Source organism: Apodemus sylvaticus, chromosome 5 (genome assembly GCF_947179515.1).
Source record: "Apodemus sylvaticus chromosome 5, mApoSyl1.1, whole genome shotgun sequence".
NCBI lineage: Eukaryota > Metazoa > Chordata > Mammalia > Rodentia > Muridae > Apodemus > Apodemus sylvaticus.
In genome coordinates, this window is record NC_067476.1 from 127,428,195 (window position 1) to 127,456,124 (window position 27,930).

The 27,930-nt window shown below is 47.2% G+C and overlaps 1 protein-coding gene across 1 annotated transcript; it reads right to left on the reverse strand.

Moving 5' to 3' along the window:
* Positions 1-533: 533 nt before the first annotated feature.
* Positions 534-27,930, reverse strand: Ovol2 (ovo like zinc finger 2). The gene is made up of 4 exons (XM_052181502.1): positions 27,831-27,930; positions 26,964-27,181; positions 13,332-13,521; positions 534-1,178 (listed from the first exon to the last, which is right to left on the reverse strand). Exons 1-4 carry the CDS (start codon positions 27,928-27,930, stop codon positions 862-864), a joined length of 825 nt encoding a protein of 274 aa, XP_052037462.1. The 3' UTR covers positions 534-861.

The following is a 27,930-nucleotide window of genomic DNA, read 5'->3' on the forward strand; positions in this document are numbered from 1 at the left end:
GGCTTCTCTAACCTCAAGCCTCTCAGGGCTGGGTTTATCTCACCAACCAACCATTTGCTCTACCCACCTGACAAGATTTGCCTCCTCAAATCCTGTCTACCAAGACAGAACCATCAACCTCCCTCCAAGTAACTGAGAGTATCAAGTCACACAAGCTCTCAAGAGGCGAGCCAAAACTAACACTATTTTGTTTTGGGGCTGGAGAATTTGTTTCACTCAGTGACTGAGGGAACTGACTACTCTTCCAAAGGACTGGGGTTCAATCCCAGCACCCACATGGCAGCTCACAACTGTCTGTAACTTCAAGGTCTGATAGTCTCACATAGACATACATACAGGCAAAACACCAATATATATAGGATAAAGGGAGATAAATAAAAAATGTTTTAAAAAGAAGTTTCACATGAACATTTCATTTATTAAAATAATTTCTGTAAACTCTTTCAGAAGAATATACATTTTCCTTGCTTGGGAAGCGTTTCAAGGCACCAAAAGATGACAGTCTCTTTAAGAACACCTCTCTATTCATATATGAACATTCTACTAGGAAAAAACCACGTAACAGAGACAGATAGATAGACAGACAGACAGACACACACACACACACACACACACACACACACAAACCCGTATGTGACCTCAGTCAACAAAAAACAATACACAGGGTACAGGGCCTGTTGTGGCAGAATGACTGACAACTTTGGGGTGATTCTTACAGTTGATGTCCCAAAAGAAAAGAGAGGTGACTGACCGAATACTTGTTACTATAATAAGACCCAGGGGAGCAGAGGGGCACACCTCTGACCAACAGTCCGAGGAAACGTGCTGCCAGCGTATCTCCTCTGCTTTTTTCCTCACTCTTCACTTCTTTTCCTCCTCTTCACTCAGGGTGGCATTCTCCTGAAGCAGGGATGCCAGCTTGTTCTGCATAAGGGCCGCCAACTTCTTGGAAGTCTTTTTGAGAAATGTGCTCCCCGGATGGGCACTGTTCACATGCAGGTACAGGTCCTCCTGGGTGGGGCCCGTGTAGCCGCAATCCTCACACACGTAGAGTTTGTCCCGGCGCTGCTTGTAGGCATACTGCTGCTGTACCCCATGGATCTTCTTCAGGTGGGACTCCAAGGAGCATCGCTGGGTGAAGGCCTTGCCACACACCTCACATTTGTAGGGGCGAATGCCTGCAAGGATGAGGAACAGACGGTCACCAGCTGATTATAGCCAAGCCCAAGTGTCCCTCCGATGAAGCCATAAAAGCCTCCCTTGACTGAGATCTTTGCTGATGTGCGGAGAGTGGGGCCAGAACCATCTACTAGGGTTCTGGTGGATAGCGGACAAACCTAACAGGTGTGGGCGCCAGTGAGCCAGAACCCACCACTTAGCTCTAATCTCTTAGAGAGATTAACTTTCTTTCATCTGACTTAACATTCAACACTGTTTTCAATTTATGTACTGTCAGTTTCCTGGGAATCAGACTCTGAGGCAAAGATCTGAGAATAAGTTTATTGGAGAGGCAGTCTCAGGAAGCAAGGGTCAGGCAGCGAAGGACAGAAACAGGGAAGGGAGGTAGGCAGAGAGCGGGGAATAATAGCCCAGCATCTGTGCTGGGCATCATGGGAGACAGTGCAGAGCTCACTCACACTGTGCTAAGCACTGCGGAGAAGAGACAAAATGAAAGACCAGGTAAAAGTGCTTGCTTTATATGCCCTTGACCAGAACTTTAGAAGCTCAGTGCCCAGAACTTATATTTACTAAGGTGGGCAGGGACGTGGTGGCTGCTAGGTCCCAAAACACTCCACTAGATTAATGTTAAAACCGTGACCTTTACAAGTCTTAATACAACAACAAGAGCATCGTGAAAGGGAAAGAAATCGGAAACATTTCCCATTTGCTCAGAACTATGCTTGTAGTCATGCTAAGTAATTCATTTACAGTCACACATGCCTTTAATCCCAGCACTCAGAGGCAGCAGCAAACAGATCTCTGTGATTTCAAGGCCAGCCTGAGCTGCACCGCGAAACCAGGTCTCCAGTTTCTGGGAATCAATGGCAGGTGGATCCCTGGAGCTCACTGGCCAAGTAAGACACTCTTTCTCGGAAAAAGGTGCTGTGGGAGATAGTGGGCACAACGAGGTCACTCAATAACTCACTAAAGGAGTTAGACATCAAGGATGACCATCTGAGTTTGGATGCCAGAAGGCACATGGTGGAAGAATTGTTTCCCATTGGTCCTCTGGCCTCCAAACTCACACATAGCACACATAGGCAGACATCCACACACATACATTATACCTTATGTGCACTAAATAAATGTGGAGAGAACAGGGGGTGGGGCATGACACGACACAGAGTGACGTTGAGAGGACACTTGACATCACTGGTCTTCTTCCTACCACATGCTTATGATCACACATGCACACACACAGATGACTAACTGTGTCATTTTTTTTTTTAATGAAATGTTGTAGGCAGTGGTATTCTTTAATCCTAGTTAAGAGTGTGAAAGCTGCCTGGGCTACCCAGCACAGGGAGAGTCCATCAGAAGGGGCTAGGGGGATATTTAAATTTCAAATTAAAGCCAAGTTCAGAAGCCCATATCTGTTATCCCAGCACTTGAGGGAGGTGCAGACAGAGGGGTCAGGAGTTCTAGGCCAATATGAGTCATGTGACTACGTAAGACAGGTGTCAACAATAAATAGTAAATTTAAAAATAAAACTAAAAAGGCCCCTCTTGGGGCTGGAGAGATGGCTCAGTGGTTAAGAGCACTGACTGTTCTTCTAGAGGTCCTGAGTTCAATTCCCAGCACCCACATGGTGACTCACAACCATCTGTAATGGGATCTGATGCCCTCTTCCAGTGTGTCTGAAGGCAGCTACAGTGTACATAAAATAAATAGATATATCTTTTAAAAAAAATAAGGCCCTTCTCTCACTTCATACATTTCTCTTCCTCTAGTCCAGCCAAAGAATTTCTTGGGATTGTTTAAAATTTGTACAAAATTATAAATACATGTGTATAGGTACATATTATTAAATATGTTTTAAAATATATTTAATTGTTCTGGACATAGTCTGAAAAAGAAGTTCTCATAGTTTCCTGGAAAGACTCTACTCTGCAGCCAAGATTGAGTAAGTAAGTTTATAAACTCCTGCCGATTTTCTTTAGGCCGAGCTAGCGCTGCGCTTAGTCTGAGGTAAGAAAGGTACTCGGGACACCAATCACCAGAAAGAATGTTTTACGCCAGCGAGGTGATGCGAGCCTGTGATGCTATCATTTGGGAGGCCGACTTAGAAGGACCGCCACGAGACCGGGCCACAGTGAGATGCTGTCTCAGAACCAACAGAAAGCAGAGTCCTAGTTCTGGATCTAGGGCGGAGCTGAGAATTTGTACTCAGTTGTTGAGATAGGGCTTAACCCTGTCATTCTGCATGGCTTAGTTAGACCTTGCCTCAAACTCAGAGATCTTCCTCTGCCTCTTGAGTACTGGAACTAAAGGCGTGAACCACACTTGGCCTTCACTGTGACCTTTTCAAGTGCTAGAGAGATAGCTCAGTAGCTAAGAGAACTGGCTACTCATCCAGGTTCTGTTTCCACCATCCACACACAGGAGATCTGATGCCCTCTCCTGGCCTCCATGAGCACCAGTCGTGTACTGTGTACTGCAGACACACATTCAGACAAAGCACCCATACACACAGATAAATGGTCTTTCCAGACACACAGAAGGCTTGCTTTGATCCTATTCACACTATTATCTACTTCTTCAGAAAGTTTTTGAAACTTACAGGATTTTTCTTTCTCTTTAACCTTTTTTTTTTTTTTTTTTTTTTTTTTTTTTGGTTTTTTCGAGACAGGGTTTCTCTGTGTAGCCCTGGCTGTCCTGGAACTCACTCTGTAGACCAGGCTGGCCTCGAACTCAGAAATCCGCCTGCCTCTGCCTCCTAGAGTGCTGGGATTACAGGCGTGTGCCACCACTGCCCGGCTCCTTTCTTTTTAATTTGTTCTTTGTGAATTTTATATTGTTCATTCCAATCCTATGCCTCTCCCAGTCCCTTTGTGCCCGCCCTCTGTCCTTGTGCTCCTCCCCCCAAAAAAGGAAAAGATAGAAAATCAAACCATCTTGCCACAGAGGCTATAGTGTGCCACACAGTGTACACTTTTATCCACACATCTTCTACTTTCTTCTTTTCTTTGTTTTTTTGTTTTGTTTTTGTTTTTGTTTGTTTTTCGAGACAGGTTTCTCTGTGTAGCCTTGGCTGTCCTGGAACTTATTCTGTAGACCAGGCTGGCCTCGAACTCAGAAATTCGCCTACCTCTGCCTCACAGAGTGCTGGGATTACAGGCGTATGCCACCACTGCCTGGCTAATTTCCTTCTTTATGGCTGTATGATATTCCACTGCACATATACACATCCGAGAAATGAACACTTCTGGCTCTTGACATAGAGCTTCCTATTTATTCCTGGGGTGACCCAGAGACCAGCAGGACCACATTTGGCCTCACCTGCGAAGAACCTTACCACCTTCCCTGTAGTAGTTAATGCACAGTCTGCACATGTCTTCTATGGGCAGAGCACCCAGTAAAATCTGAGAAGGACAGGAGATTTCAGGGGCCCTGAATCACCTGGCCAGTAAAGAAAGGGGGTGACTAATCCTTTTCTAAGAAGATACAGTATAGGCACCATGTCTGGTTTTAAGGCTGGGTGCTTCATGATATAGACACAGAAGGAGACAGACCATAAAAGCTCTACTTATGACATTTCTAACTTATAAGCCTGCTCCCTGCCCCAGTGTTCCTGTTCCCTCTTCTGACTATAATCTCACTCCTGGCAGACAGATGTTTTGTCCAAAAAGCTCCTTCCAGGGCTTGAATGAATAAGCTCCAGTCTCCAGGAGCCCCTGTTTTCCACACCCTCAAGGGAATGGAGGTAAAGAGGATCTAAACCCCACCCATAACAGTGAGGCCACGCCCACCATCTTCCTCTCAAGCCAAAACCAATCTTGTCCTAGTCAAAAGAACAGGTTGGTTGGGAACCAAAAGCACCATCTGCTACCAGACATAATTGACCTACTGACACCTATCTGGGTTCCAAAGTCCAAGGCCGCTGGAAAGCCAGGCACTGCATGCACATCTGCCACTCATTAACTGGTCAATTTGGCAGTCTATCTGTTAACCCTCAATCGTCTCACCCAGATAGCTCTCACACCCAGGAAGGCTGCTCTGAGGATTAACTGAGCTATCACAGGCTCAAGACTTGGCAAACACTAGGTACTCAGGGCGTTAGGATCTCAGTGTTTAGAATCCAGCTCAACACAATGGAAGCAGGTTGAGCAGGCAAGCCAGGCAGGTGGGCGGTGACTGCCCACCATCCATCTGTATCCCTAAGTGCTTAGTATTTGTCTTTCAACTACACCTTTTGTTATGAACTCTGTATTTCACAACAAAAAAGGATTTAAAAAAATGTGGTTCCTAGGTGGGTGGTGAAGTCATCCCTCACTGCCTGCTCTTTTAAATTCTCTACCCTAGGCCTTTATTACTGAGTTCACTCATTCATATATACATACATACATGCATGCATGCATGCATACATATGCATATACATATACATATTATACATACATACATTCATATATGCATGTGTACACACACACACACACACACACACACACACACACACATTCTTTTGGGGAGTTATCAACAAAGACTTTTGAGTTTTTCATTCCTTTTTTGTGTTTGTTTCTTCCTAACACTAAGCTGAGTTTCAAATCCCATATCTCCAGGTCAATTCCCCACTTCTGGAACTTTCTATTTGTTTTCCTTTCTCTAGGTCAAACGTTCCTTTCCTGGCATTGATCAAACTGTGAACTCTGACAAGAAGCTTTGAGACTGGTCTCCTGACAGGAGAAGATGCTGGGGGCAGCCTCTAGGAAGGCAAATAGGCAAAGCTGGTAAAACCCAGAATGTTCCTAGCCTTTGGCCTAGTCAAGTTCACTTGTGGGAAGTTATAGACTCACACATGTGGGCAAAGGATATACAAGAAAATTCATGGTGGTCAGAATTAAATAAAACAGTAGGGGGAATAAAACAACCTGAAAATGGAAGCAAGTACTTCTGGGAACTAGGGAAGGACTGTCTCTCTGTGAAGGGAATTGTCATGATTTCCTATTAAATGGGTAATGAGGAAAAGGACTAAGGTAGGTCCGAGACGCGGACACACCAAGCAAGCCAAGGTCTTCTTCCCATGAGAGCAGCCACGTGCCTTAGAAGCTTCCAGGACATAAAACAAAGAACAAATGGCAGATGGCTTTCAGAAGTGAACTGGGGCTGTAAAAGAAACTCAGGTTGTTATTATTTTTTTTAATCTCATTTTCCAGTGTCCTTCCCTCCATGCAAATATATTATCTTTTTAGGTAAAAACAAATATATACATTAAAATCTAAATGAAACCATGGACGAGGCCATGCCACAGGCCCAGCTGAGGAGCAGATCCCACCCCTCTTCAGCTAGAGGCCCCACCTTCAACTTCTCAGCTGCATTTTTCCCAATCCAGGCAATCTTTCTCCTTAGGCCCCAAACAAAGACACCATTGTCCTCTCTGCTTTAGTCAGACTGGGGTTTGTTTGCCTTCTGGTCTCTCTCAATATAGCCCCTGATGGAAGATAAGGTAAGAAAGCCCCCTGTCCTGTGGGCAGCCCCTCCCTAGCCCTCACCTCAAATTGGAATTCCTCGGGTTCTCTCTATGGAACACAGTCCACAGGAAAGGCAGGAGCCTTTTTTACTTTAACCAGAGGCATAAGGTTGCTTTTTAAATGTTTTCCTGTAGCCCAGGCTGGCCTCAAACTAACTCACTGTGCAACTGGGCCTAACCTTGAATATCCTGCCTCCACTTCCCAAGCGATGGAACTACAGGAGTGGTTGTATATAGTACTAGATTAATTAACCAATTTGCACCTCTTAGGAAAGTCACTCACAACTGAGCTACACCCTCAGGCCCTGTGGGTTGGTCAACCACCCGTGGGTTTTCCCATGGGTTCTTGGGATCATATGTGGGTCCTTAGGCTCAAAGCACAAGCACTTACTACTTGAGCCAGCCTTTTCTTTTTTCTTTTTTAATTTTAATTAATTTATTTATTAATTTAATCTTTATGAGTACACTGTAGCTGTCTTCAGACACACCAGAAGAGGGCATTGGATTCCATTACAGATGATAGTTGTAAGCCACCATATGGTTGCTGGGAATTGAACTCAGGGTCTGTAGAAGAGCAGTTGGTGCTTTTAACCTCTGAGCCATCTCCCCAACCCTCATTTTTATTTTTTTTAAAGATATATTAGCCAGGTGTGTTGGCGCATGCCTGTAATCCCAGCACTTGGGAGGCAGAGGCTGGCGGATTTCTGAGTTTGAGGCCAGCCTGGTCTACAGAGTGAATTCCAGGACAGTCAGGGCTACACAGAGAAACCCTGTCTCAAAAAACCGAAGAAACAAAGAAAGAAAGAAAGAAAGAAAGAAAGAAAGAAAGAAAGAAAGAAAGAGAGAGAGAGAGAGAGAGAGAGAGAGAGGAAGGAAGGAAGGAAGGAAGGAAGGAAGGAAGGAAGGAAGGAAGGAAGGAAGAAAAATTATTTTCAGTCAGGCATGGTGGCAATCTCAGCACTTGGGAGCGTGGGGCTAGCCTATTAAGTTCTAGGTCAGCCAAGTTACATGGTGAGACCTTGCCTGAAAAATAAAAATAAAACCTCACAATTAAACATACTTATTTTTGTTTTATGTGTATGAGCCTACATGTATGTATACATACATGTGAGTGCAGTGCCTGCAGAAGTCAGAAGGTGGCATATAATTCCCCACAGGAGTTAGAGATGGTGTATGCTACCATGTGGGTGCAGGTAACTAAACCCAGGTCCTCTGCAAGAAAAACCAAGTGCTCAGGCTGACCTTGAACTTCAGTAATCCTCCTGCCTCACCCTCTGTGTGCTGGGATTAGGGGCACAAGCCACCACACCTTCAGAGCTGTGAGTCATCTTTCCAGCCTTAACCAACCTCTTGGCCTTATCAGCCATTATGGTAGCTGACACTTGCTATAGTTTTTTTTTATATCATCCAAAATCTTCCACAGCATAAGCATTTATTTTACCAAACAAAAAAACAAAATATTTCCCATAAATGCTGTATCTCAACATTGGGGCATCAAAATGTGCAACTGTACACGCCCACCAACTCCCCAGTGCTGCCGGTGGTCCTCTAACCATACTGTGCAGTGTGGGCGTGGCCACTCAGGTGTGGAGTCCAGCATGGGTGGATTCCAAACGTCAGTATTTTTTTTTTGTTTTTAATTTCTCTAAAGTACCCCTCCCCCCTCTCCAAATGTTCCAGCTACCCACTGCCACACCCATTAGGCCGAGCACAGGCCTCAGCCTGGTCAGTAATTTTCACTCAAACACACAGATCTCTCCCTCCAAAACCAATCATTTCTGCTATCAGGCAGCCCCTCTTAGGCAGTAACCCTAGCTGGCCTAAGTTAAAAAGCCCAAACCCAAAGCATGTTTGGAAAGGGCAGATCCGCAGGGCCCAGTGCTCCTCCCTCTGTTTCGCTGGGTGAGTCTGGCCTCTGGGATCCCGTCCCTGACACTAGACTAGAGAAAGGTCTCTGTAAAGTATATGGGAGTGTTGGCTCCGCACCCAGACCCACTTCTTGGGTAATGCACAAGCCCAGTGCTCGGGAGGCTCGCAGCTCCCAGTTCCCAGGCGTCCCCTCTTCCTAGGACTGGGCACTAGCAATTAACTTTCCCAGTGACAGGGAATGAAAACTATCGTCAGCCATGTCAGATTGAAATGGGTATAGAAAGGTCCCTCACAAACTATGGACAGGATAGTGTTGAAGGATAACCCTGAACCCCAGTTGCCCTCACTGCTCGACAACTTCCTCTCAGGAACCCTCCTCCATGAATCATCCTAACAAGGAACTGCTTCTGGTGCACGGGGCCCAAGACGATTTAGAACAAAAACTACCGCTCATTTACAGATTGCTTTCCTTGTTGTTGTTAATTATGGCTTGTTTGGTTTGGTTGGTTTCTGGTGGGCAGGGGTTTGTTGCTTGTCTAGAAATCACTGTTTAGCCCAGGCTAGCCTGGAACTCACAATCCTTCAGGCTTCTCCTCCCTGGTCACTACAGGCATGTACCACCAAGACCAGGACTGACACATTTAAAAAATACTACGAGACTTTTCCTCTGCACCACTTGGCTTATTCAAATATATGACGAACTACCATCTGGATCACACCCTTGCCCCCTAGCCCAGACTGCACCCTTGCCTGGACACACACACACACACACACACACACCACAGAGAGACAGAAACAGGGATAGGGACAAAGAATCCTGTGGTGACTCTTTTCTTGGTGACATCATACCCAAAAAAGGATTCCTAATCTTTTCTTTCATCTGTTTGGATATTAATGTAAGACATATTCAGGCTCTGGTTTCCCTGAATCTTTTTCAAGAATTTTTCTTTGAATTTTGAGTCTCTAATTAGATGCCCTCCAACGTTGCTGGGATGCGAAGAGATGCTGTCGGTGGTATGGGGGAGAGGCAAAATTAGCCTGGTTATCTGTCCATCCGTCTTTGCTGAATTTACCAACAGTGCTCACTCCTCTCTAATGGAGGTCCCTAGGATTCTTGCAAGGTTTTTAAAATGCTAAGTAAGGCTTGGTCTTTTTGGACTCAATGCAAACACATCCCTCACCCAGCTGTCTCCTATATTTGTGTAGTGTCTATATCTTTGTTTCTGACCTAAATACAACACTTAGAATAGTCAGCCACCAAACCCTAATGCTCACAGCTTGACCAAAGGCAAAGACCAAGTTCCCACTAAAGTCTAGGATGGTCTTTTAAAGCCAGTGAGGTTGGGTCTCATGAACGAACACATCCAAGACGTCTCAAAAGTTTTCAGTAGTACAATCATGTCTATGGTAAAGACCAGGAGCCAATCATGGGCCTGACTCCTCCTCTAGTCCCTACACCACCCCCTCATGGCCTGCCCAGGTCAGTGACTCCATGTTTGTCACCAGATAAGATAAATGTAGCCCCCAGCTTTTCTTTACGATCCAGTAATCTTTGGAGGCACACCTCTACTAGCACAGGAGTCTGGGCGTGGAGACGGATTTAAGCCATTTCCTCAGTGCCTGCTGTCCATTACTTTGAAAGCAAAAGTTATCATTAAAGCTCTAAAAGTGTCTAGCCATCAATTTCAACTATTATAGTGCTGTCCAACAAAAATTAAGGGGCAAACTACTTTAAAATTTAGAAATTTCCAGAAGAAGCCAGGCAATCTACCTACAGTGGCAATCTACCTATAATCCCAATATTTAAGAGGCCAAAGCAGAAGGTAGTAGGGTCAAGGCCAGACTAGACTACAGGAGACCTTGTCTCAAAAAATAGGTAAACAAATAAATAGAAACAGATGAGATTCTTTGAACAGGGTCTCACTGAATTTCTCTGGATGGCTTATGACTCCATATGTAGACCAGGTTGTCTAGAACTCACTGAGATCCTCCTGCCTCTGCACCCTGACTGCTGGAACTTAAAGAGATTATCTTCAATGATACATTTTAAACTTCATTTAAACATGACCAGTTCAAAATGGAATCTACTTTAAAATTTGAGATTTTTTTTCATTAAGTCTTCCATGGCGGCTGTAGAGATGGTTCAGTGGTTAGGAGCACTGACTGCTCTTCCCTCTTCTTTCAAGAGGTCTTGAGTTCAATTCCCAGCAACCACATGGTGGCTCACAACCATCTGTCATGGGGTCTGATGCCCTCTTCTAGTGTATCTGAAGAGAGCAATGGTGTACTCATATACATAAAATAAATAAATCTTTAAAAAAGAAAAAAGCCTTCAAAATCTAGTCTTAAACCACATCTAATCGCTGCTAGTGCCAAGGCAGAGCTCAGCAGCCACATCCAGCCAGTGGCTGCAGTCCAGACTTTGGAGGTGCCTCTTAATCACTAGGACTGCTGGTTCAAGGCTGGCTAGGGCTACTCTGTGAGTTCAAGGCCAGTCTGAGCAAGATGGTGAGACCACTCTCAGAATATAAAACTAAAACAGGCCTGAGATATGGGTTAATGTTAGAACACTTGCTCAGTGTGTTCAAGGCCCTGGATTCAATTTCTTATATTAATTACTTACTTAGCCAGGCGGCGGTGGCACATGCCTGTACTCCCAACACTTGGGAAGCAGAGGTAGGCGGATTTCTGAGTTCGAGGCCAGCCTGGTCTACAGAGTGAGTTCCAGGACAGCCAGGGCTACACAGAGAAACCCTGTCTCAAAAAACGGAAAAAAAAAATTTTTTTTTTACTTACTTGATTAATTAATCTTTAGAGACAAAAAAAAAAAAAAAAACCTGTGGTCAGATTCAAAGGAAATACAGATTTCATTTATATTGTCAAGTTAAAAAACATTCATATTCATTAGAAGTCATGATAGTGACTTCCCTTGGAGGGAGAGCAGGTTAACAGAGGAAAGGTAGTGACCTCCAAGGTTAGATATACTCTGATTTTTTTTACTTCGTTTTAGTTGCAGGCCTCTAGGTCTAGGCATCAGGGGGGTTATAATTTCAACACAAAGTTCAGTTTAGTTAAAGTAGTTTTTGTTTGTTTGTTTAAGGAAAGGTTTGGGCAGGCAGGGTGGGCACACACCTTTAATCTCAATCCTTGAGAGGCAGAAGTGGGCAGATCCCTGAGCTCAGGGTCAGTCTGGTGAGATCCAGGTAACCAGGGCCTGCAGTCTCAAATCCTATCTCAGCCCTCATCCTTCCTTCTCCAACCCCCTTCTCATCCCCCCCAACTCCCCCAACACACATACACACAAAAAGGTATCTTTCGTAGAGCAGTCCACTTTATAATGTAGAGGACACTCTTGCCAGGCCAGGGAGGGTGCAATGTTGCCACTCTTAAGAAAAATAAGGCATAAGAAGAACTAGGAAAGAAAATGGAATACACGGGACCTGGGAAGGTCCCTGGGGGAGACTGAAAGGGCTGAAGGCTGTCAGGAGAGAGATGTGGGTATTTCCCCTTCCACAGTACCCCCCCGCCCCCCCACAGTCTCAAAAAATTTGAGGGGTGGGGGTCTATGCACACAGCTCGAGGCTGCCGAGATGGTGGGTGGTAGTCAGGGCAGGACTTTATAGTTTAGGGTAAGTCGTGTTTAAATGGGACGGGATGGGACCACTGGAGATTTGATGACCCACACAGTAAGAGACCTCATGTGAAGTGGAAGGAGACGTCTGTATCTATTCTACCAGGAGTTGCAGAACTCCGAGCTGAGAAGTGGCATCCTTACAATTCTCCTCCAGGGCTTACTGGACCAAAGGTGTGGACTGGGCCTCAAACACAGAAGCCTAGAGGTCAGACGTGCCTGCGATAAAGCTAATGAAGCCTGTGACCCATCAGCAGGTTTGAGACTGAGGCAAAAGGTCATCTCCAACCACAGATGCTCTGGAACGCACAAGAGGAAGTCTCAGATCCACGCTGCCTTAGTTGGAAAATGGGCTCAGCGTAGCTCAGCCACAAGGCCTTAGAGTCTATCCCCAGCATTTAACAAAAAGGAGAAAGAAGGAAAGTTGGGAGGCCAAGGAAGAGGCCTATAGGAAGATACTCGCTCCTGCAGGAAGCTCAGCTGTTCTGTCGCTTCAGGAGAATCCGGAGTCCTGAGTCGGGCTTACCACACAGTGGGGCACACCCGAAATCCCTGCCCTTGGGAAGCAGAGAGAAAAGGATAGAGAGTTCAAGGCCAGCCTGTGCCTTTTCTTAAGAAAGCAAAAGAAAGTAGGGCAGTGGTGGTGCATGCCTTTAAACCCAGCACTTGGGAGGCAGGGGCAGTAGGATTTCTGAGTTCAAGGCCAGCCTGGTCTACAGAGTGAGTTCCAGGACAGCCAGGGCTACAAGGAAAAACTGTCTTGAAAAACAAACAAACAAACAAACAAGCAAAACCAAAACCAAAACCAAACCAATGACATTAAGAGTCAGGAAAGAGGCACATAACATCCTACTCTACGTGCAGACTAAGGGGGTTGCATTACAGCAGAGACTGTTAGCCTCACTTGATCCTGTATACCATACCTAACTTATAAGAAGAGTAAATTCAGACAGTGAGGGGTAGCCTGCATGCCCCAGGTGACAAGGCTAGTAGGTGGCAGAGTCAGGGATAGCCCCAAATGTCTCATCCCATGTCCTTTCCAGAAATATCATCCTGCTCCACACGCCTAACTTGCGTGGGTGGTTGGCGTGGGGAGGATGACCACGAAGGAACAGGAAGTGAGCACGGCACACTTGCAGCCTCACCTGTGTGTGTGCGTACATGCCTCTTCAGGTCGAAGGTGTCATTGAAGCCCTTGCTGCAGAAGGTGCACAGGTACCTCTTCTCCTGATTGTGGCACTTAAGGTGCCGGTTGAGCATGCGCAGCAGGCGGAAGCCCTTGCCACACAGGGCACAGTTGTGAATCACGGAGTCGTCGCACTTGCCGGTGGTGAACTGGGAGCGCAGAGAGAGAGAGAGAGAGAGAGAGAGAGAGAGATAGTGAGATCGCAGGGGCTCACTTGGGAATCTGGACGTCTTCTCTCACTAGGTTGAGCCTGGCTATGGCTTCTGCTCCCTCTAAGATGCACCTTCCCCAAAGCTCCCTTAGCTTTGGGGAAGGTGTGAGGACTCTGGTACCAGAAAATGTCTCTGCACAGCATTCTTCCTATCTCTGCACAGTTTTACAGTTTTAATAAGACATGGGCATGGGACCACCACCCGACTGATGAAAATTTAGATAGTCCCTTAAGGGAGAGAAAAGGTTCCCAGTGGCTAGAGTTCCAGCAGCCACGAGGGCTATGAGGAAGAAGCAAACATTGAGGATAGAGGAACAGAAGGGTCTGGGTCCTGCTGTCAACAGTTACCAGAGACAGACACAGTCAACCCAGTCAAGAGGATCCGCCTCTTGAGTACGGATCCAGCACCAAGAAACAGAAATGGCCCTGCAGAGATGGCTCAGTGAATAAAAGCACTTGCTGCCAACCTCGAGGACAAAGACCGATGACCTTAATTTAATTCCGGACACCAACACGGAGGAAGTAGAGATCCAACTCCCACAAGCCGTCACACAAAACGGTATGCACACACACAACATATAAACATAATTCAAACGTGAAGAAAGGAGCAGGGGAGGATGGAGATGATTTCTCTTCCCCTGAACCTGGTTAGGGCTCATTGTAGCCGCCAGCAGCTACATGTAAACTGGGTTACCTGTTGAGAGAATTTTGGGGTCATAGGGAAGAGCGGCGAAAAGAAAGTACGGCTAAGTCAATGTTCACTGATCGAAGCCGTAAACTTTAATGGCGCCGGACCTTTTAACAGTTTGGGCAAACCCTCCCCCCAGACTCCAGGCTGAGTTCCGGTGGAAGTTGTCTAGCTTCTCTTGGAGGTCTTCGTCTTGACTGCTCCGGCAGCTGGGTGGGTCACCTGTTTAATTCAGGAATCCCTATACACGGAGGAACAATGAGCTTGACCTTTACTACGTGCACTCCACCCTAGGTGGAGCAGGATCCTGACATTCTGGGAGAAGTTAACCTTGACCAAAGTCAAACTCTGACCAAGTACAAGACTGCCCCAATATGGCTCTGTACAGCTCATGACCATCAGAGAGCAGAAATGACGTGGTAATTCTGGGATGTGGGTCACCTGGTTGCTTCTCTGCCTCCCTCCCAAGCTGGCCATGTGGAGAGCCAGAGCACCATGCAGGCGCACCAAGGTGCTAGCTGTGCCTAAAGTCTAACCCAGGGTCACCACCACTTACCCAAGTAGCCTCAGATAACACCATTCAGATGAAAGCCACACCCAGGACCAGACATCCCAATCATGCACAAATAGAAGCGGCACTTTGGGGAGAGTGATTTAGCCAGGGTTCCAGAGCCTTAACACCAGTGAGATGACAACTGAACTCCAGCCTCCACATGGTCCCCCAGCCCCAAGCCAGGACTCTCTCAGCCTCATTTGCTGTCTCTGTGGACAAACACTGAACTGGTATCTGTATGATGTGAAAAACCAGATCTGATGTGCTCAAAGACCACCAGGTTGGTCCCTGTGTACCAGCGCTTCTCAGCCTTCTAAAGCTGAGACTCTTTGATACAGTTCCTCGTTGTGGCGATCCCCAACCATAAAATTACTTTTGTTGCTACTTTATAACTGTGATTTCGCTACAGTTACAAATCGTAATGGAAATATCTGATGTGCAGATCCTCTTAGGTGATCCCGTGAAAGGGTCATTCCACTCCCAAAAGGGTAAAGGCCCACAGGCTGAGAACTGCTGCTCTAGATGGTCCACCGGCTCTGCCAGAACTGTCTGTAAGAAACCCATAGACTGGAGATGAGGCTCAGTAGCAGGGCATTCACGTGGACAGGCAGGCCCTGTGCTCTATCCCCAGCACTTTCATAAATAAATAAAGGTGGTGTTAGTGGCGGGGAAGGCAGCTGGAGGGAAAAGACATGAGAGTAGGCAGTAGTCCTTAGAGTCTGTCCCGCCATCCTTTGGCACACACAGGGTTGGCAGCAGGGTCCTCTGCAGATACTACATGCTGCTGGGTGCTCAGGCCCCGATACAACCCCCTTGGCTTTGGGCAGTTACACATATCCCAAACACATCCACATGACCTACACAGATGTCTAGAATCCCTTGTACCAATGTAAACTCTATGTGACTAGTTGTAGGCTGTACTATTTAGGGAATAAGGACAAGGGACAAGAAAAAGATCTGTGCATGTTTAGCACAGACACAGTGTTCTTTTCGAATGGATTAGATCCACAGGGTGTGGAGTATAGAGGCTGCTGGTACGTCATTCCACCTCATTCCGAGAGCAGATTATACCTTTTGCTTCTGAGGAGCTCATGTGGACTTCCTCCACGCAAGGCCTTGTGGTCAGTCAGCATGCCCACTCACACTGATGGCTCCCATCCCTCCAGGCCCAAGAGCAGTAGTGTACAGTCAGTGTGCTGGGTAGCTGGGAGCAAACAGGACAACGTCAGGACAGGATTTCCCAGGCTGCTTCTTGTAATTCATTCTGACTGGCTCCTAGCTTGATTGGTCTGAATTAGCACTGAAATGACCGCTTGGCCCTCTGGTCAAAGCACAGTCACAGTTGCTGGGGTGTGGAACGCCTAGGGAGAGGGTTGCAGGGGAACCAAGCCCCTCGGCCAAGCAGAGGGTGCCGGGAAATAACAATGTCTCGTTCATTGTGAGCTGTCACTGGGAAAGCAGTCACTGAAGTGAAGGGCGGTGTATACCTTGGGGACCCAATGGGTGGGACCTAAAGGCAAGAGAGCGCCCCAGAAGACCCCGGGAGGAATGACAAAGGTCACATGACAGAGTGTAAGGAACTAACAACCCAGACAGAGACAACTGAAGTCTTGAAGCCAGCCTTGAGTCAAGGCTACAGTGACACCCTGTCTCTAAACAAACACACAAACAAGAGGGCTGGAGAGAGGGCAGAGCAGTTAAGAGCTTTGGTTGTTCTTCTAGAGGAAGTGCCTAGCCTCAACACGGAGGCTCACGACAGTCTGGAACTCCAGTCCCAGGAGACCCAGTGCCTTCTTCTGATCTCCTTGAGCACCAGGCACACACATGGTGCATGTACATTACATGCAGCAAAACATTAAGATAAATATTTAAAACAATTTCCTTTAGCTGAGCAGTGGTGGTGCACGCCTTTATCCCAACACTTGGGAGGCAGAGGCAGATAGATTTCTGAATTTGAGGCTTGCTGGGTCTACAGAGTTCCAGGACAGCCAGGACTGCACAAAGAAAACCTGTCTTGGAAAAAAAAATTTTTTTTTTCCTTTAAAGAGACAGAGAAAATTGGCAAAGAATCACAGCCAATAACTAGTTTCTGTCAGACTGTATCCCTTCTCAGAAGGAAAGGGTATTTGGTTTGTAGGTGTATTTCTTGTGTAGTGCTTTAAAATCTGGTCTATAATAGCAATAGACTGGATACTATCGGAATGTCTATTAATACGGGTTAAAAAAAAAAGACTGGGTGACCAGGCAGTTCTGCAAGGGACCAAGGGAAAAAGGCAAGGGACAGATATTCCAAAGAAAATACAATATACATTATTTTATCTACTAAATTTGGGGTTACTTGCACTGAAGAAATAGAATAACTAAACCAGTAACTGGCCTGGTGCGATGGCTCAACAGTTAAGAGGCTGTACTGCTTTTGCAGAGCACCTGAGTTCAGTTCCCATGACAGGTGACTCACAGCCACCTATAACTCCAGCTCCAGGGTATCTGACACTGTCTTCTGGCCTAAGGGCACCTGGACTCACGTGCTCACTACCCTCATATACACACAATTGAAAATAAAGGGCTGGAGAGATGACTCAGTCATTAAAAACACTGGTTGCTTTTCCAGAGGACCCAGGTTCAATTCCCAGCACTCACACAGTGGCTCACAACTGTGTGTATCAGGCACTCACAGGTACACAGACACCCATGAGGGCAAAACATCCAAACACATAAAATAAATACATCTTAAAAATAAATAGAGAAACAGATCTCTAAAGATCAGCAACAAGCAGATTCTTTCCAGAATACCAGTATTACCATATTGCTTACATTTTTTCTTTGTTACATTTGGAACTGGAGATGGAACTCAGAGCCTTTGCATATTAAGAACACTTGCTGGGCATGGTGATGCACTCCTTTAATCCCAGCACTCTGAGTCAGAGGCAGGTGGATCTCTGTGAGTTTGAGGCCAGCCTGGTCTACAGACAGTTCCCAGATGGCCAAGGCTACACAAAAAAACCTGTCTTAAAAAAGACAAAAACAAAAACAAAAAACCAAAAATAGCCAGGCAGTGGTGGTGCATGTCTTTAATCCCAGCACTTGGGAGGCAGAGGCAGGTGGATTTCTGAGGTTTTGTTTGTTTGTTTGTTTGTTTGGTTTGGTTTTTTTTTTTTTTTTTTTTTTTTTTTGGATTTAGTTTTTTCGAGACAGGGTTTCTCTGTGTAGCCCTGGCTGTCCTGGAACTCATTCTGTAGATCAGGCTGGCCTCGAACTCAGAAATCTGCCTGCCTCTGCCTCCCAGAGTGCTGGGATTACAGGGGCGCGCCACTACCGCCTGGCAGATTTCTGAGTTTAAGGCTAAGGCTACACAAAAAAATGACCTGTTTCAAAATACCAAAAATAGCTGCAAAATCCACTCTTACTGTACAGCTGCACCCACCACCCCCAGCCCTGATCTTCCATGTTTCTCGGGTCCCCTCTCTCAGGATGGACCTTATGCCACAGAAAACATGACTGGTTCCTGGACTAGGTCCCTCCCTAGGTCCTATGTCTGCTATGCCCACACAGGTACATACCTAACATTCTCTCTCCTCGGTGTTCAAAACTGAGGTATCCAGTCTAATTTCTTTACTTGGTTCTAGAGAAATATACCAAAGTGACATCATGAACCGAAACTTGACCAAAATTACATCTGAACCATGTTAATTTTAAAGTGGTTGTGGCGGGCTGGGGAGTCAGCTCAGTAAGTGAAACCCTTGCCTTACAAGTGTGAAGGCTTGAGTTAGAGCCTCAGAATGCCTAAAATGGCAGATGTTGTGGTATACAGTTGAATCCCAGAGCTGGGGGAGACAGAGGATTCCTACACAGTCTAGCTTAACCAGTGACCTCCAGAGCAGAGAAAGACCCTGTATCAAAGAAGGCAGAGAGTGTTTCTGAAGACAACACATGGGGATTGTTTTCCTCTGACCTCTACAGTCTGCACCCACATATATATGTAAACATCCTTGCACCACTCACGCATATACACAATAAACAAACAAACAAACACAGTACACAGAGAGGCAAGAAATGCCAAGAGCCTATCGGCATGATATGAAGTGCCATTTAATATCTTGGATCATGTACGCCCTTAACCCCAGTATCTGGGAGGCAGAAGCAGGTGGATCTTGGAGTTCGAGGCCAGCCTGGTCTATAGAATGAGTTCCAGGACAACCAGGGCTATACAAAGAAACCGTGTCTCAAAGACAAACAAATAAACAAACAAACAAAAAAAAGCCAACAACCCCCCAAATCCCACATTATAATTTATCCACATGTAAATGTTCTAACTGGTACCACACAGTCTCTTCTGTAGTGTGAGAAGCTAAGAGCAGAGCCACCTTCTCCAGCTTCCTAAATTCAACAAGGGCTTTACTTGCCACAATCTGGGAACATAAGCAAGTAATTTAACTTCTTTAAGATTTCATTTCCTCACCCATAAACTATGAATCATGCTATTTGCCTCTTGGGAGTAAATTACAGAATTAAAGAGAAGAAAGCTATGTATGTTTAAACAACAACAACAAAAGAAAGTCATTACAGTTAGAGCAGTTCCAATGTTCTAGAATGCTAAAACAAAAGTAACTAAGGGCAGGTAAGAGGGCTCAGAGGATGAGGGTGCTTTCGGCCAAGCCTGATGGTCTCTTCCCTGGAATCCATATGGTACATAATGGAAGGAGAAAACCAACTCAGGCAAGGCACAATGGACACCCCCTCCCACCACACACACACACACACACACACACACACACACCACCTTCATATACTCACAGAGGCACACAAACACACCACACCCACAAACACACACCCACACCACACACACCCTCCCCATACACACTTTAATCAGAGCAAGAAAATATACACATACAAAGATAATTGGTCAAAGTTCCTTGTTTCTTACTTTGCTTTTGAATTCTTCTCTCTCTGATGGGAGAGAGAGAATTCACCTTTAGTGTGAGCCACAGTCCTTCACTCTCCACCACCCAGCAGGATCTTTTGTTTTGTTTTTTTTTTTAAAGATTTAATTAGTAAAAAAAAATTATTTTTTAGATTTAATGTTTAGTCTATGAATGTTCTGCCTACATATATGCATGTGTACCACATATGTGCCTAGTATTCTTGAAAAGCACAGAAAAGGGGATCACATCTGCTGGAACTGCAGTCATGGAAGGGTTAGAAGTCACTTTATGGGTGCTAGGAGCTGAGCCTGGGTCCTCAGTAAGAGCAACAAGTGCTCTCAACCACGGAGCCATCTCTCCAGCCCCCACTTGTGATTGGTGCAGATTAATGCCTTTAACCACTGGTACTGTCTCAGCTCTTCCAGGAGGGAGATTTACACTATGTTAATGTTACCTTCTGGAAATGCTCCCTAGTCTCACCTCAATCTGAAATCAACACTTTGCCAAGGCTTATTAGTGAAGCAGAGAAACTACCACAGAGGCTGGGAAATGACATCAGCCTGGAAATTAATTCAGAGCAAGGTAGAGTGGAGGAGTGATTCTCCAAGCTTAGGACTTGGCTTGCCCCGCCCCCCAGTCCTGTTCCCTGCAGGATCTCAGCTTTCATGGAAGAAAATAAGCCAAATTCCAATTACGTTCTAAAAAGCAAGCCTTAGTGTCCAAAAATCAAAATAAAACAAACCAACCAACCCCACAACAAACCAACCATTGTCAGAAAGAGCCAGTAGCATTCACGGGGGGCAAAGGGCCTGAACTGGATCTGACACCAGCTTCCCGGGAGCCACAGATCATTGCCTGTCAAAATTCTGAAGGAAAACTTCCTCGGAAGTAAACAGCCCATTATGTTCTTGATGTCTCCACTACAGACCAGGCCACTAAATGAATGCTTCTGTACCTGCAGGAGCAGCTCAAGTCCGCAGTTATGTTCTGGTGGCCATTTGGACAAGATTTCTAGTGTCATGTGAGTCACTTACATCCAACTGCTCAAAACAGGCCAATTACATTCAGCCAACTCCTTTGGGACTCCTGGGCCCAGGTAGCATTGCCTGAGGCCCTTCAGCTTCTGCACATGACAGAATGAAGCACCTCCTCAAAGGAAGAGAGGATGAAGGGATGTTTCATTAGCCAGAAGTGGAGCTGGAGAGGTGGCTCAGCAGTTAAGAGCACTTCCTGTTCTCCTGTTCTTGTTGGTTCAGTTTCTAGCACCTACTCTGACTTCCAGTTCACAGATGATGCAGAGTCCTTTTCTGGCCTTCATGGACACCTGCACACACGCAATGCACATCAGCTCACACAGGCACACACATATGCACTTAAATCAAAATAAGTAAATAAATAAGCCAGAAGAAACCAAGACTCGAAGGGAGCAGGTGGCTCACGCCTTTAATCACTACACTCAGAAGGGAGTGGCAGGTGGAACTCTGGGATTTCAAGGCCAGCCTGGTCTACAGAGCAAGTTCCAGGACAGCTGGGGCTACACAGAGAAACACTGTCTCTAAAGCCAAAGGAAAAAGAAAATAACTAACAATTAACAGGAAAGTGCCTTTATGAAGCCCAGTACCATGCACTACAAATACTTATTAAGACAGAGAAAGAATAAATGCCCACAAGATGGCTCAGCTGCTGCCTACAGTCAAACCTGAGGACTTGCGCTCAATCTCAGACCCATATAACAGAAGGACATAACTGTCTCTCACAATGTGTGCCATGGCATACACACACACACACACACACACACACTCACACAAAAAAATATAGATTCAAAACAATTTTTAAATAGTTAATCAGGATCACTGAAGGATTTGTTAATCAATAATCTGGATTCTAACCAAGACTTAACCAAGACTTCATTGTTGTTGGGCTTTCTTTGTTTTTGTTTGTTTTGTTTTTCAAGACAAAGTTTCTCTGTGTAGCCCTGGCTGTCTGGAAACTCGCTCTGTAGACCAGGCTAGCCTTGAATTCACAGACATCTACCTGCCTGCCTCATCTCCAAGTGCTGGGATTAAAGGCGTGAACCACTACATCCAGCTATGTCTTTGTTTTTGAAATAGAGGTGTGAGGTTATATAGCCTAGGCTTGCTAACCTACTGTCCGCAGCCTCCTGGGTCCTGGGATTATATGTATGCACAATCACATCAAGCAGAAAATCAAGCATCTTTCTTCCTTCCCTAATAAATATCCCCATAAAACCCAAACAGAATGCTTGGGAAAAATCTGTCTCTACAGAAATATGCCTGCTAGGGTCCTAGGGTGTGGTTCAATGGGAAAGTACCCAATTAGCATGAACAAGGCCTCAAGGCCATTGTAGGGGGAGGCTTGTGAGGAAGAGGAAGAGAAGAACACAACAAAAGTCTAATCCAACCAGCTAGAGCTAACTGGTGAACAGAACTGGCATATCACTTATTTTGCAATACCAAAATATTTACGCCCCGAGCATCAACAGCTCCTAGCGTTACAGAAAGGCAGCAAGCATGCAATGCATCTTTATGGGGCACAACCCTCCCCGCCTCTCACACTGTGGCGTACTCAAGTCAAACCCCAGGAACTGACCAAGCATGAAGAGCAGCGAACTGCCCCATTCAGCCTCCTGTGATGGGAAACCACTACCGCAGATTGGCCAATTCAGCAGCACTAAGGATTTTTGCTTTTCATCCTATGTGACTTATAAAGCTACAAGTGACAGGGACCACCATGCTGGATGGTGAGGCCCTAGCCCTAAAATCTATTTGAAGCCAACAGAAACTGAGAAAAGCCCAAAGTGACTCACGGGGCAAAACCCAGACTGTTGGGACCTCTACCAAGCAAATGACCCATTGCTCCAACAATTCACTTGCAAGTTCATCAGAGAGGAGAAGGGAAAAAATAAAAGCATAAGTTAAAAGCAACTAAAGGCCATGCCAAACGTCAATCAAGGTGTGTGGACATTACATGGCCTCGATTAAACAAACTGGAGGAGAGTAAGCAGTTACAAGCCATTTAACAATGTGAACACATAATTCAAGTGGGTGTGATTGGGGCACATTGGGAGCCACTTATAACTCAGATACATTCAGCCACTGCTTAATGATGGGTCCATTCCGAGAAAGGCCCTGTTAGGCAATTCTCCCATTGCATGAACATCACAGAGTATATTTACACAAACTGAGTGGGCTAAGACGTCACCCAGCATTATAATCTTACAGGATCAGAGCTCTTTGTATGGCCTGTGATTATGGGGAACATGACCGTAGTATATCTATAAATTGCTCAAGTGGGAAGTGGGAATAGAAGTCAGTAGGGGCCATCCTTACTGGGACTAGGTGCTACATATCTACTATTTTTGTCTTTGAAACTCTTTATAATTAAAATTGAGAGGAAATGGGGGGGGGCACACATTTGACACATACTGTTATCACCCAATAGAGAGCCATATGAAAGGTGGAAAACTTGTTCTTAAATTGAGACAAGGTCTCACTATGTAGCCCAGGCAGACCTAGAACTGGATAGGTAGATCAGGCTGCCTCTGAACTCACAAAAATCCGACAACCTCTGCCTCTAGTGCTGGAATTAAAGGCGGGCACCACCATGCCTGGCTACACTTCTGAAGAACTCTTGGGGGAGGGGGAGGCCTGGCGGAGGGAGAAGAGTACACATTAGGACGGAGTAAGAACTGACGCTCACCACTCGCCCCTGCTTGCACACAGGTCCTGCCAGGCATATTTGTTTTGGGGAAGACTAAAAGACAGAGGGCACCTGCATTTCCAAGGTCTGTCTAGCCCACAGTTAGAGGTCTGCAAATAACGTCCTTGATTGAACCCAGATGTACATATCTCCTAGCCATGACGTGTTTTTTTTTTTTTTTTTTTTTTTTAAATTACAGAATCCTCAGGGTTAAAGAGATCACATCACAACCTTCCCCAAAGCCAGCAATGGGAGGTCAGAGAGGTAGAGATGAACTACATCTTCCCAACCTGGTTCCAAGCTTTCTTCCCAGGCCCGCTCACCATATCAACACAGCCAGGCAGTCAAACCCCAGGTCCCCAGTTTCAAGTCAGCACCCTGACAAAACCTTCCCCATGGGGCTGTCAGCTGACTTCCTGTCGGGCAGCCTGTGCAGACACAAGTGTGCCAACGGTTCCTCGCGCTCATTCTTTCATTCAACCCACACTATATGTCAGAGTGAGGTTTCGAGGAGCAAGATGACCCCAGTCGACTCTTCCCTCCTCAGAAACCTTCCAAGGTGACTCCTCTGTCCAGAGAGGAGCACTTGTTGGCTTGGCCCTTGGCCCCTCTCATCCTGCCTTAGGGGTCATCCCCAGCTCTATCCCTGACCCTAACTGGTGCATTTCCTAGCTTTTCCTCACTAGAACATTGATTCCTTTCCTTATTCCATCACAAGGCTCAGCTCACATCAGCCTAAGACCAATCACCCCCATTTCCACATGCCAGTCCGGATCAAGAGCCCTTCCCCTCTTGGCAATCCTATCTTTGCTGTGCCTCTAGTCTGGTCCTCATTCACCACCAGATCAGAGAATATCCACAGTTACTGAGCACACACTGTGCTACAGCCTTTATCTTTACACTGTATTAGGGAGATAACATGAATATCTTCATTTTACAGAGAAGGAAACTGAGGCCCAGAACAATAAAGAACCGCTCAAGGTTGCACAGTTCCCAAGAACTTACAAATGCCAATTCTTAGATACTTTTTTTTTTTCTATAGCCCTGGCTGTCCTGCAACTCACTCCGTAGCCCAGGCTGGCCTCGAACTCAGAAATCCGCCTGCCTCTGCCTCCCAAGTGCTGGGATTAAAGGCGTGCGCCACCACTGCCCGGCTCAGTTCTTAGATACTTTAACCACACCTGCTAGATTGTTCTGGAAGGTTCTCAACAGAAAAGAAGAGGGTTTGTTTGTTTGTTTTTTGCTTTGCACATAGCAGACACACTGTAGGCTGCTGGATATTTGTTTCCTCTGAGGAGGGCACAGGCTCGAACCTGTCTTTTCTTTGGCCCTACAAGCCCACTGCCCAGTTTGCGCCTTCAGGTTTGAAAACTAAGTCGTTAAAGAAGTACACACAGCTGGGCTTGTCCAACAGGGTAGGTGGGACGGATGATCGATCAGCTGGCCCTATGGGGGCAAAATTACTCTGAGCCACGGACCCCATCCTTGTTTGAATGGCTTTCTTTCTCTCCAAGTCAAAAAAACTAAATCTTGGGGTGTTTGTTTGTTTTAATAAGGTTACTCTGTGTAGCCCTCTCTGGCTTGAAACTTCACTAAGCCAGGCTGGCCTGTAATCACAGAGCTCCAACTGCCTCCTGAGTATTGGGAGGTGGGTGGGGGAGGAGGGCACACCATCAGGTTAAGGAACTAATTTTTTTTTTTTAAGAACTAATCCTTTGAGTTCTGTATGCCTTAAGAAGTAGTCACACAAGGTGCTAAGAGGTGGGCAATCTGATCGGCCATTTTAAAACTACCAATACCAGGGCTGGTATTTCCTGAAGCTTTGATAATCCTGGTACCAACATGCCTCTAATGTTAGCCTAGAAAGGAAGGATAGAAACCTGAATGTCTTCAGGGAATAACCGCCCCCCACCCCAGGAAATGGAAAAAGTGAGTGTGTGTGTGGGGGGGGGGGCGGGCTGCTTGTTAATGGTCTGTAAATATGCCCAAGCCCCTCCCCCACCACAGAGGCAACTCATCTTGGAAATGACTAGTCTATTGACTCCCTTAATCCGGAGTTCCAATCCTTGTGTCTGCCTGAGGCAGAAAAGAGATCTTCCAAAATATGGCTTTCTCTCCTTAGCACGTTGTTGGGTAAGCCAAACGAACTAACTACGATCCCTCCCAAAAAACTTTACAATTGTCTTTCTAGACTGGTGATAACTATGCAAGTGGGGCACTGTGTAGAATTTCCCAAAGGGTAAGAGCTGTCTGCTTCGGGAAAACTGTCTCCTCCCACTTAACCCCACCTAGCCCAGAAGCTTCCCAGCTTCGCTTTAAACTTCAGCATGCTCTGTGAATCATACCTCCTCTTATCCCACCCACCCCCCACCATTCTGCCCCCCACCCCCCCAACCTCGCAGCGTCGAGTCCTTCCGGTGCTCTAGCCTCAAATCCTGATTCAGAACCAAATGCGCCCCAGCCCACCCTGGAGCTCAGCCCCGGGAGAAAGAAAAGGAACCGCCGCGTTCTTTACCCCCAACTAACTGGCGTCTGGGTTCACCCCTCCCTCCCTGCAAGGGTTTGAGGGCTTGGGGAGCTGATACCCTGGGGCGCCCTAGAATTATGGCCTGCTTTAAACAAGGTGACGCTATAACGGGTCAGACTAGGACCTGGGGCTTATGCATAAAACATGTCGCCTCCCTTCCCCCTCTAGCTGGCTGTGAGTCAGCGGGGCAGGATTCCTTAATCCTGGGGGTAGCGGATACCTTTGAACAGGTGGTCATGGAAGTTCCAACCAACAGAGTGCTGATGGCCATCCAGATAAAATGCTGCCTGCAAAGTCTTTAGCTTTTGAGGGGCACAGACATTCCAATCAACTAGGGTAGGAACGCTTTAAAAAAAAAAAAATCTGCAGGTGAGCCCTTTTATCTTTTACTCACTAATTTAACTCTTGAAAATTTGGGAGAAAAGGCAAATCTAAACTGCCCTGCACAACAAGCTTCCCGTCTAACAGGCTCCACCAGGGCGCTGGAAATAGCGGTGACTGCGCGGTCCACTTTGTCCTAAGACACAGGAGGGAAACAAAACTCAGGAGCTCAGTGTGCCAAGGACTATGTCACAGAGGGCATTACGTCTAAGATCCTGGGTCGCATTTCTTTATCCGAGATTTCGAGCTGTCTAGATAATAGTCTGGTCTTGGACAACTGGGTGGGCAAGTGAATGGGGGTAGCTGGGCTCCATCTTCAATGGTTCCCGAAGCCACTGGCGGCTTCAGACAGGGCCATCACCCTGGGTCTAGATCCGCTTAAGATGCTGGCGGCCCGGGCACTGTGGCACAGGGGACAGGTCCCTGGGAGCCTGGCTGCCGCCCAGGGGCAGGTGCAGGAGTGGCGGGCCAGTGTGCGGCGCCTGGGCTCCAGTGCGCGGGCGGGCGCGGCAGGGAGGGGCGCCGGGGCTCCTTAGCCGGACGCCAGGGCGTGGTGCAGGTGGCGGCGGGGGCAGAGTCGACACCCTACCTTGATTTTTGACCTGGCAACCGGGCGCTGCATCGCTGCCAGATGTCCATCGGTGCCTTCGGAGTCGTGAAGCTCTGGGGTTTCAGGCTCCGGCGCGCGCGGGGACAAGCTGCTTTCGGCCCCTCCGGGCTCTCCGGCGCTGCTGCTGCAGCCGCTGCTACTGCCGCCGTCGCTGCGGCAGTCTTCAGGGGGGTCGCGGAGCAGACAGCCCAGGCTCACTGCGGAGGGAGGGGGCCGCACCCCGACACTCAACCACACGCGGCGTCACGCCCGGGCGCCCACGGCAGTTTGACCTGCGGGCGGTGCCGCCGCCCCGCCCCGGACCTGGGCACCTCGCCAAGTGGGCGACGTCCCGAGGGTAGACGAGTCAGCCCTAGCCATCCACCCCTGGAACTAACTTAGGGTGTCGGGAGACCGGTTCTCAGGCCAACCTCGGCGCCCGCGAAGTACCGGGGTCCAAGCGCCGCGGAAAAACCCGCGCGCCAAGTTTCCTCTCGCGCCGTGGAGGCGGGTGTGCCCTCGTCTTGCCTCGCTCCCGAGGGGTTAGCGGACCTTCACGAGCGGTTTAGAGGACGTAGGGGGCAAAAGAACCCCCAATGCCTTCCACCCCCTTCCAGGGCCACTTTGGCCCGCGCTGCAACCAACGGTCCTGCCGCCAGGCAATATAGCTCTATCTAGGGAGAGAGTGCACCGGGGGTCCCAGGTTTCCCAACCTAGATCCTGGTTCCCCTCTCGCAAGACCGCTGTGACCCCGACCGAGAGGGGGTAGGGGTGGGAACCGCAGCCCCGATCTGGAGCAGGAGGGCCGCAGTCACCCTGCCCCCACCCGGGAGCCCCGCGCCCAGGCCTGGCCCCCGCGCTCCTCACCTGGGATGTAAGTGTCTGCCCTTTTGTCATCCGGGAGCTCATCCCAGCTGCGGACGGAGACTCCCGGGCTCCTCCTCTTCACCAGAAAGACTTTGGGCAT

Coding starts and splice junctions, on each gene's coding strand:
- Ovol2 (XM_052181502.1), bottom strand. CDS start 27,930: ATGCCCAAAGTCTTTCTGGTGAAGAGGAGGAGCCCGGGAGTCTCCGTC. Junction 27,182..27,830: donor GGCAGACACTTACATCCCAG/GTGAGGAGCGCG, acceptor CTCCCTCCGCAG/TGAGCCTGGGCTGTCTGCTC. Junction 13,522..26,963: donor TTGCCAGGTCAAAAATCAAG/GTAGGGTGTCGA, acceptor CTGCGCTCCCAG/TTCACCACCGGCAAGTGCGA.